This window comes from Thermobia domestica, chromosome 9, assembly GCF_964235325.1.
Source record: "Thermobia domestica chromosome 9, izTheDome1.hap1.1, whole genome shotgun sequence".
NCBI classification, from domain to species: domain Eukaryota; kingdom Metazoa; phylum Arthropoda; class Insecta; order Zygentoma; family Lepismatidae; genus Thermobia; species Thermobia domestica.
In genome coordinates this window covers 9,992,815-10,003,573 of record NC_137462.1, presented here as the reverse complement: position 1 = coordinate 10,003,573, position 10,759 = coordinate 9,992,815, and the positions used below count along the sequence as shown (strand labels likewise).

Below are 10,759 nucleotides of genomic sequence, written 5' to 3'. Positions count from 1 at the left end.
CCCAACTGCTGACACTACACAGTTGCATTGATACTCTGACCAGCTGGTAGCAGTTCCCGATGCACGATGCACCAAACACACAGAAGGACCTTCTTCTGGTACAGTGCTGGTTTCGGCTGTTTGAAATCGTTTCATGGGATTGCTAACCAATGCTAACCAATGATGACGGCGCCGTGGAGCTTCGTATAGGACCCACTTTTTATCACATGCCAACGCCCTGTCCAGAAATGGCTCCGAAACAGTAAATAAACCCATGCGACTGCCGCGTTGCCTTCTGGCCCGGAGTCAAAACATGTGAGACCCAACTTGTAGTGCTTCCCAACTTGAGGGATGTGCTGCCGAATGGTTTCTCCACACACTGAATTGTAGTCCCAGTTCCTCTTTGTACGTACATGTGTTGGTCTTCTGGCATGTGGTGTTTTCGGGTGTTTGGTCATCGTCCTTAAACTGGTTAAACCATCGCTGTACTGTCCGCGTCGTCACGACACCCTCAACAAAGGCCTGGCATATTTTCTGTCCCGCTACAGCAGCGTTTGACCTCCATTTGAACTCGTTCAGCATACATGCTCTTATGACGCTCTGTGGATGTCCCATGTTCCCTCTGTCTTTACGCAAGTTCACTGTGTATCTGAATTGCCACAACCAGGTAGTATGTTGGATATACCCACACCAACAACTGACGTTCGCCTTATCTCCACTCGCATTCAACTCACGGTGTAAGATCCAATTGAACACAGACCTCCACGAAAAGGGACAGAACTTTCTGGTTATCTTTATAGTTATGCACAAAAGTATAGCGTTTGGTCCCGGGCAGTAGTTCTTGATTAAGCATAATAAAAACTATCTTGAATATAATTTATGGATAATAATAATAATAATAATAATAATAATAATAATAATAATAATAATAATAATAATAATAATAATAATAATAATAAATAAGATAAAATAGTGTTTTTAGTTTTCCAGAAGGAAACCAAAATTTTCCTTTCTTTTAGGCCTGAAAAACACTAGCAGCAACACATTTTTTTGCTTTGTACATTGTAGCCGCCCCCCCTCCCCCTCAAAAACGAAAGGCCCTTCCTACACGAACCTGCTGGCTACACCCCTGCTTAAAGTGAATATTTCATTTTATTTCACCAAGCCCAAGGACATCGATACAAGAACAAGATAAAGATTGGATATGCAAGACGAATTGCATAGTAATCTTGCTCTTGGCCTTGTTTTGATGATCACCAAGTAGCGATGAGCGTATTTTCTAGCTTTCCGTATAGTATGAAATACCATAATCAAAATCACACTTGGTCTTCATTTGTACCGATGAGGTAAGCATTCTTGGCTCTTGTATAGCATGAAAGATCACCAAGACTACGAAATGCAGGACCAAGACTTGACTGCAAGACAAAGAATAAGACGCAGTATTGATGACCAAGAACTAGGGAGCGAATTGTTTGAATTTCATTTGTTGGGCTGAAAGTGATGAAATAAAATTAGTACTTTATAATTAAATATCAACCTGTATTTTTAAATTCATATGATGTATCTTCTTACGTGCAACTATATATACTGTAAAATACGTTTTAATTACCGAGAAAGAAAAATCAAAGTGGTACGGGTCCAGGAATCATAAGAACCTATTTTGGAATGAAAGTTGAAGGGTTGGAAAAAATCACAGGTGTTCTCCTGTTTCCTCAACCCTTATCATTGTAGTTAAACGATTTCCTTTTGTCTCCGCCAAGAGACTCTTGTTACTGCCTTCCGAGAAGACGCCCTGCCGTCCCAGCAGGTGAGAACACTGACCTTGAAGAAAAATTTCGTCACATAGAACTAAAGAGAAAAACTAAAAAAAAAACAAATAAATAAATAAAATAAAAATAAAAATAAATTTCTCCCACGTCGGACATTGGTATCAGTTATAAAAAGAAATAACCAAACCTCAAAAGTGCCAAATATTCATTAAGATGCATATACAAATCCCCGCTTGATCTAGCTAGTGGTTAACGTGTAAGACTTCGGTACACGTGGTCCGGGTTCAATTCCCAATGGGAGTGCATTATGGTGTTCACCCAGTGTTGTGACCATAGTGCTCTCAAACGGATCGGGTTGACCCGACCCGACCCGTGACCCGACCCGACCCGACTCGGATCGGGTCAGCTCGGGTCGGGTTACGGGTCGGGTCGGGTCAGGTCAACTCGGGTCGGGTTGTCGGGTCGGGTCAGTCGGGTCAGCTCGGGTCGGGTTATCGGGTCGGGTCACTCGGGTCGGGTTGTCGGGTCGGGTCAGTCGGGTCAGGTCGGGTCGGGTTGTCGGGTCGGGTTATTCGGGTCGGGTTATCGGGTCGGGTCAATCGGGTCAGCTCGGGTCGGGTTGTCGGGTCGGGTTATTCGGGTCGGGTTGTCGGGTCGGGTCAATCGGGTCAGCTCGGGTCGGGTTATCGGGTCGGGTCAATCGGGTCGGGTTATCGGGTCGGGTCAGTCGGGTCAGCTCGGGTCGGGTTGTCGGGTCGGGTCAATCAGGTCGGATCACGGTTCGGGTCAGTCGGGTCGGGTCGGGTCATCGGGTCGGGTCAGTCAATTCGGGTCACGGGTCGGGTCGGGTCAGTCTTCAACCCGACCCGACCCGACCCGTTGAGAGCACTACTCTGAACCCCCCTTCTATATTGACGAAAAGACCCGAAAAAATTCTCAAAAAAAACTAATTGGTCCACTGATTGTTTAGGGAAAATGCTAGGATTTTAGGATTAAAGAGAAGCTCACCAAAAAATGTTGAAGTTAGATCTCAGTAAAAAAAGGGAATTTGTAAATTGATGACGTCATACCCCCTATGTTCTGACGCTTGGAAGCGTATAGACCCTTCCAAGGCTTTCTTGAATGCCTCCTCTCTTGGAAAATAGAAAAAAAAAAACGGAACTAAATAGCATTCTTAGTTCTCTTTTAATCGAATCTTTAAGACATTACAATATCGGTCGAAAACGAACGAAAAAACTTAAAAGGGTTAAGTGAATACTTTGGCCAATAATACGGTGTGGTGGATTTCTTCGGAAACAAGTTTTCATAAACCAGAACTTCTTACTCGATATTTTACTTTTAGAAGTCTTAAATTCCCGAAATCTACACCATTACTATGAAAGCGTTTAGCATGATATTTTTGGTTTTAAAGTACCGTAATAATTACGCCCTTGCGTTTCGGATTAACTATGGGTCAGCAAACAAGGCGACGCTAATACCATGCACGTGACTCTAAATGGCCTTATCTCAACTTTTCTTTGTTGTCGAAATAGAATGAGAGGTCATGTTGTTTGTTGCTTTTGGGTCAGAAGAGTGGTCCTGTTGCTACGGACACCTCTTGAGTCATCGCTTCCAAGAAATAGCTCCTATTGCACGCCTTGTGTAGCACCTCAGTTCGGAATTCGGACCGCGCAGTTGTAGTGAGATGTGGATACGTAATATTATGATTAGTGCGTGTCTTCCGATTATTCGTTTATTGGGCAAAGAATAAGTGACCATCATGAGTGGCAGAGACAGAGACAAATTCCGTAAATACGAAAGTGGGGCTGCGATAGCCAAGAAACGGAAATATAAAGAAGATTTCATTCAAAAGCAAAAGGACAAGTTTGTTGTAGCGGTAAAATCAGCGGATCAACACCAAAAACTTGAGAACACTTATGATGATTTGTCTGTGATTGTGAGCGACCAGTGTGATGCGACAGACCAGGTTGTGATACCAAGTTTTGCGTCCGACGAAGAAAGCAAACTAGCCGACAACAAAACTGTTTCTACGCCCTGTTGTCCCACAAGCAACAATGAAAACTTGGTGCAATTCTCTGGGGACAACGTTGCTGCAACAGACCCAGAAAGTGACCTTTCCTGTGAAAGCGCGACCATTCCTCCGCATACTTCTGACACTCTTCAAACGACGAGCACACTGTTCGAGGACATATGCGATCCAGGTAATTGGAAACATATTAACAGTGAAGTGCGTGACATGTTAGTGGAGAAGGGTCCAATGAGGCTAAGTGACTGTGAATACCCAAAGGACGAAGTTAACAGACATTTTTCGAACAATTTCTTTACACGGAGGATGCCGAACGGAGAAACAGTGGATAGGCGATGGCTAAGTTATTTGAAGATTAGAGACAGAGTATTTTGCTTTCCTTGTAAGTTGTTTGGCACGACAGCTACTAGAGGCCAGTTAGCAAACGAAGGCTGCTGCGACTGGAAGTATCTTGGCGATAAACTTCAGCACCACGAAGTTTCTGTAAATCACGTTAAGTGCATGACAGCGTGGTTGGAATCAGCTCGGAGAATGTCCAATGGTAGCGCAATAGATAACATTATGCTAGAACGAATTAGAAAAGAAAAGATGCATTGGCGCGCAGTGTTAACAAGAATTCTAGCGATTGTACAATACCTTGTCGAAAACAACAGCGTATTTCGTGGGAGAACGGAGAAACTTTATGCTCCGAACAATGGTCAGTTTTTAGGCTTAGTTGAGATGCTGGCCAAATTCGATCCAACCATGCAAGAACATCTCCGCCGAACTAAGAACGACGAGGCTCACTACCATTACCTCGGGCATAGGATCCAAAACGAGCTTATAGACCTGATGGCGTCAGAAGTAAAAGGGAAAATTATTGATAAAGTGAAACTTGCTAAATATTTTGCCGTCATCCTTGACTGCACGCCTGATGTTGGCCACAAAGAGCAGACGTTCCTAATATTGCGTTTTGTGGACGTATCAGATCCGGAAGTGAAGGTGGTGGAGCACTTCATCGAATTTCTGGATGTGGACAACGCAACAGGAAAGGGGTTGTCTGAAGCTCTTCTTGCCGCACTGGCGAACCTCGGTCTGGACATCGCCTATTGTCGTGGCCAGGGGTACGACAATGGTGCGAACATGCACGGAAAACACCAAGGAGTTCAAGCGCACATTCTTCGCATGAACAGTCGAGCATTTTACACTCCGTGTGGCTGCCATAGTTTGAACCTTGTTTTAGGAGACATGGCTAAATGCAACTCCCAAGCAGTGACGCTTTTTGGTGTCATACAGAGAATATATAAATGCTTTGTTGCCTCGGCTGAAAGGTGGAAAATTTTGGAAGAAACCGTGACTACAAAATCACTTTCATGACTACAAAATCACTTTCAGAAACGCGGGGGGAGTGCCGCCTGGAAAGTGTGAAAGCGCTTCGTTATCAGACGAAAGAAGTCAGGGAGGCACTGTTGACTGTCGCAGATACCGCTAGTAAAAAGTGAAGCCGAATGTCTTGCAAATTATGAGCTCGAAAGCTTCGAGTTTATTCTGAGCTTAATCATATGGTATGGCATTTTATTTGCTGTGAATGCTGTCAGCAAAACTTTGCAATCATCTGATATGCAGCTCGATGTGGCAATACAGCAAATCAAAGGCCTTGTTACTTTCTTGAGAAAGTACTGGGAAACCGGATTCTCCGATGCTATGATCGCAGCAAAGGAAATTGCGTCCGAAATGAACGTAGCTCAGAAATTCAAGGAACGAAGAGTCAGATGCAAGAAAAAACAATTCGATTATGAGGGTAACGACGAAGAAACATCTTCGCCGGAGGAGTCCTTCAGAACAGGATATTTCTTATGGATAGTGGATCAAGCACTTACCTCAATGGAAAAAAGATTCGAACAACTGGAAGAGTATGCTTCAATCTTTGGATTTCTATACAACTTGAAGGGTTTGCGGTCATTGAACGACGATTATTTGTTAAAGTGCTGCATGGATTTGGACAACATGTTACGCGCAGAAGATTCACGCGATTTGAACGGAATTGACTTGTTCACAGAATTGAAGATTTTTAGAGAAATGCTTCCTGATAACATCAATGTCGCCCAAGAGTGTCTTCAGTACGTTTGGCCCATTTGAGATTCATTTCCCAACATCGTTATTGCATACAGAATTATGTTGACAATTCCTGTGACAGTTTCCAGCGCGGAAAGAAGCTTTTCGAAGTTGAAACTTATCAAAAACTATCTACGATCAACAATGTCGCAAAGCAGATTGTGCGGTTTAACTATTTTGTCCATCGAAAAGGAAGTTGCCTCAACAATGGACTACGAGGACCTTATCAACGATTTTGCACAGCGAAAAGCCAGAAAAGTGGACTTCCGTCTGTGACTGTGAAAGCAGCTGCTTCGTAAGTCAGTGATAGTTTTATTATGTGTTCTAGTTTGTTGATCTTGCATGCATGTAAAATGTTTCTGAATCATTAATGTCGTAAGTTATATCGATCCCCATGCCGTAAGAACCCCTTACCCCCTCAAAAATTTTACCTATGTTTCCTGGCTTCGGGGAAGGGGCTTCGCCTACCGACCCCCCCCCCCGCCCGGGGCCCCGCATACTACTAAGGCCGCCTCTGCTTACTATATGCTTGTGAACCTGCTGCGTCGATATGTGCTTTTGTATTGGAACACTGGACAAGTTGGTACTTTCTTTTTTACACGCTATTTGGTTCTTACATGGTTGACAAAAAATTATTTTACCATTTGTGACATATCGTTTTACATCCATTGCTTAAGAAGGAGTTCCGTAAAGATTTATCTTTCGGCATTTGTTACACTCACTCGAACGCGCCGTTAAAAACATAGAATATGTTAAATATGCTCTTAAGCACTAATATATTATTTCACCTATGAAATATGCATTTATATGCACTATGAAACTTCAAATTCGAGCTGTATTACTGTTGTTAAAAACTCCTGCCAAGTTTAACAGAGATGCATATAAACAAATAGAATATGCATGCATTTGCATAAAAATCCGATGTCTAATTAAAATATATTGGTACTACATATCTAAAAAGTAAGACATCATACAGATACAATCCTTTCTATTGTAGTAAATAACTCAATCTTACGTTACACTTGTTCAGTAACAAGATGGGCATATGAGAATATTAAACAACAAATATTTGCTTCATGTAGTGTCTTTATTTAAAACATTATATTACATTTATTAAAAATATATCAGTAGACGTCGTGTTAAAAAAAAAAAAACTATTTTGCAGATGTGTAGAACACGAAAGTATACATATAAAAATATATTATACAAATATGATCTGATAAATAATATAAATAATATGAGGAAATGTTTACAAAAAACAATGTTAAATTTAAAGCAATAACAAATTCATTACTTCATAAATATTTCTATATTCTACAAAACTCTAAATTAAATATACTTTATTGTCAATAGTACAATCAGTTGAGTTTCTATCGCATATTTTGCACCCTTACATTATTGCAGGATTAACTAAACGCATTTGCGTAAGATTTCACTGAATGTTTTTCATCGAATTCGACTACATACCAATTACTTCATAATTATGTATGTCTTTTTTATCATTGTGGAATATGGAACTAAAATATAAATAAGTAAAATTGTACTAAGAACTGAAGACTATACAATCCTGTAAACATTATCAAAATATCCTGGGAATCTAATTTGGTTAACAGAAATCTGGTAAGACTCGTGAGTTTCCAGCAATGTTTAACTTAGCACCGTATCCGAAATAAACTAAAAGTTTTGGAAGTCCGAGGTCAATATTTATAAACTAAAAGTTTTGGAAGTCCGAGGTCAATATTTATAAATTAAAAGTTTTGGAAGTCCGAGGTTAATATTTATAAACTAAAAGTTTTGGAAGTCCGAGGTCAATATTTATAAACTAAAAGATTTGGAAGTCCGAGGTCAATATTTATAAACTAAAAGATTTGGAAGTCCGAGGTCAATATTTATAAATTAAAAGTTTTGGAAGTCCGATGTTAATATTTATAAACTAAAAGTTTTGGAAGTCCGATGTTAATATTTATAAACTAAAAGTTTTGGAAGTCCGAGGTCAATATTTATAAATTAAAAGTTTTGGAAGTCCGAGGTCAATATTTATAAATTAAAAGTTCTGGAAATCCGAGGTCAATATTTATAAACTAAAAGTTTTGGAAGTCCGAGGTCAATATTTCTAAACTAAAAGTTCTGAAAGTCTGAGGTCAATATTTAATTAGTTTCAATAAACAGTAAAGACAACATTTTTGTACTTTCTTTACACAACGAATTGGATTTCCCAGTATCTACATCTTCTTAACTTACGAATAAATATAACTTATTGTTACAATCATATTCCTCAGGGGAAAAAAAATCTGAAAGAAATTAAATATACAAATCTCATATTTAAAACGACAGTGACTAAGTACTCGTTTCTAGAACTAGATCTCAATGCAATAACCTTGTCTGGATACTAGTATATAGTAGGTGATTGGTTACCATTAAGCCAATATTTCCAAGCGTAAGAAGAAATAAAACCGCGCATTCTAAGTAAAAACAAAAAGTATCGAAAATAATACTGACATAAGTTCTTATAACTTAAAACTTGCATCTGATCTTTAAAGTTTGGCCCCAGAAAACTGATCGCGAAGAGCTAAGGTACTTCTTTCGTCCTCATCTTCTTCTTCTCCTTCCTTTTCTTTTTCATCTTGTTCTTTTTCTTCTTCTGCAGCGTAATCCTCAGGAGAAATTCCCATGATCACAGAAGGAAATTCATAACATCCAAGGATCTATTTAGATAAGAAAGAGAAACGAAAACATAAGAACAACTCACATCACTATTCTAGATTGTAGAAGCAGAAGTATAACTTGGTCAATATTTAAGATGCTAGCAGGGGAGAAGAAAGATAGGGTGAGTAAAAAATCAAGTTACATAGGAATGGTTTCATTCCTAGTTTTAATCACTGTGTACGGTCAAGTAAGTGAAGGAAGATAACGCACGACAAAATACAATCTTGTGGAAAAAGTAGATGCCTACAAATAAACTTTATTATTATTATTATATGTTCAATACCCCTTCGATAATATCTCCACCTTGCTGCGGTGGGGGGCTTGCGCGCTCTAATGATCCCAAGAGCTATGCAGGAGATAGCTCGCTATCAGAGGGCTTCCCATGCCGGACAGGTCTTTAGGGACAGGAGCTAGACGAAGAGAGAGATTATGGTAGTGGGTAGCAGCTCTAATATTACCACACTGAGACTGACATGGGTAAAGCTCAGATGTGGTCAAAAACAGGCAGGGACAGGATGTCCTCTATGGCTCTTTTACTGTGAGGTGGATGAACTTGGGACACCACCACTTTACTCAGTACCTAGAGAACAACATGGAAAGAAAAATAAGAAAATGTAATATTAGGGAATACGACACTACTGTTTCACAGATGGTCGTCCAGGGCAGATGAGGGAAACAAAGCAGGATGTCTTCTCGTTCTTCATCAAACGAAACCCCTGCAGGATAGGAACCTGGAATATGCGATCGCTGTTACAGTGTAGACAACTGTAAAACCTGAAGAAATAAATGGAATCAGGGTTGAATTCAGGGGGTAGCCCGGGGGGAATCTCCCCCCGAAGAAAATTCATTCCCCCCCGGAGAAACTCCCAAAATTTCTGTCACAAAATGTAGAAATTACTTCACCCAATTATTTGCTTTTCTGTCCGTGTACGTGCAGACGAAATCCGATCTCTCAATATACATATAAATGACGCAGACCCATTCTATATAAATGTTAACATGTAACATCTAAGATAGAATACCAAATAGTGAATAAAACTTGTATTTCTTAACGCTATGACTGAGTTTGGCAGAACATGAAATTGTTAACTGTTGAAGAAAGGTTTGTATTTTAGTAGGTACTATACTCTCGCCCTATATTATATATTAGTAGGTAGCACTAGCACAGGTTGAGATACGAAAGGAAAGATAGGGAAGATCTTTCGATCATTCCATATAATCTCTCATGTCAGCAGACTTCAGTTCTTGAAAATATACAGTTCCTACATTATTTGAAATAGGGCGCCTAAATCCCATTTCTCGCATCGGAAGTAACAGACGTAAATGTGTTTTACGATTGTTAAAGTAAACACATCTTTCTTTAATTAAAAATAATTCAGTTAAAGGGTGAGATTCAGTGGGCGTCATTTAGAGGGATCAGGGAGGAACAGTTATCCCTCCTTGATTAGAGACTTATATAGAATTTATCAATATGATAATAGTATATAAGTGAAAGATTGCTATTGAAGGTGGCCAAGATCCTGCTCAGTGCCGTTCCATGGGGGAGGGGCAAGCGGGGCGACGGCCCCGGGCGCCGAAGTAAGGGGTGAAAAATTCGGGAGGGAAAAAGAAAAGAAAAGAAGGAAAGAAAAACAGAGGAATGAAATACATGTGGACATATATAAAATGAAAGGAAAAAAGTAATGAAAAGTGCTCAAAATCAAGGAAAAGCAGGGTTTACTTTTTAAAATTTTCCCACCTTTGGCGGCTGGTCTGTCGACCTCACTCATATATACGGGGATGCCGTCGTATACTCTCGCGCCAAGCGCTGATTTTCCACGACACGGCACTAATCCTACTGAAGATTTCGTCAACTAAACTATTGATGTATATGCAGTGAAGAAACCAAGGCTAATATGTTTGATTTAGAATCAGAAGTGTGAGAAAGAATGATAACTTTTTATTAAGATATTCCTAAGTATGTTTGTTTTAGGAGAAAAAATATTTCAGTTAATTTAAATCTTTTTAAAAATTTTTACATTAGTAACAAACAGTAATTACTGAATATAGGAAATAATAAAAATAGTTACTGTAAATAGCAGTTAAAGTTTAGTGTAAACTATTTTTGCCAGTCTTTATTTAATGTTTTAGATGAAATCAAACGATTGTTTTCTTAAAATTATAATCTCATTGAATATTTATCAGC

General features: G+C 39.6%; 2 protein-coding genes across 3 annotated transcripts in view; one reads left to right on the top strand and one right to left on the bottom strand.

The window, feature by feature from the left end:
• The first annotated feature begins 3,507 nt into the window (after positions 1 to 3,507).
• LOC145694305 (uncharacterized) lies at positions 3,508 to 5,892 on the top strand. The gene is made up of 2 exons (XM_081770394.1): positions 3,508 to 5,084; positions 5,352 to 5,892. Exons 1-2 carry the CDS (start codon positions 3,508 to 3,510, stop codon positions 5,890 to 5,892), a joined length of 2,118 nt encoding a protein of 705 aa, XP_081626520.1.
• Positions 5,893 to 6,983: 1,091 nt separating this feature from the next.
• The window catches only part of LOC145694399 (cilia- and flagella-associated protein 251-like), a 142,513-nt gene continuing 138,737 nt past the window's right edge, over positions 6,984 to 10,759 (bottom strand). For both annotated transcript variants that reach the window (XM_081770578.1, XM_081770579.1), the window contains one exon: positions 6,984 to 8,573. In XM_081770578.1, the coding sequence (XP_081626704.1) occupies positions 8,403 to 8,573 (171 nt within the window). In that variant the 3' untranslated portion in view covers positions 6,984 to 8,402. The remainder of the gene's footprint in view (positions 8,574 to 10,759) is intronic.

Coding starts and splice junctions, on each gene's coding strand:
- LOC145694305 (XM_081770394.1), top strand. CDS start 3,508: ATGAGTGGCAGAGACAGAGACAAATTCCGTAAATACGAAAGTGGGGCT. Junction 5,085..5,351: donor TTTGTTGCCTCGGCTGAAAG/GTGGAAAATTTT, acceptor GAATGCTGTCAG/CAAAACTTTGCAATCATCTG.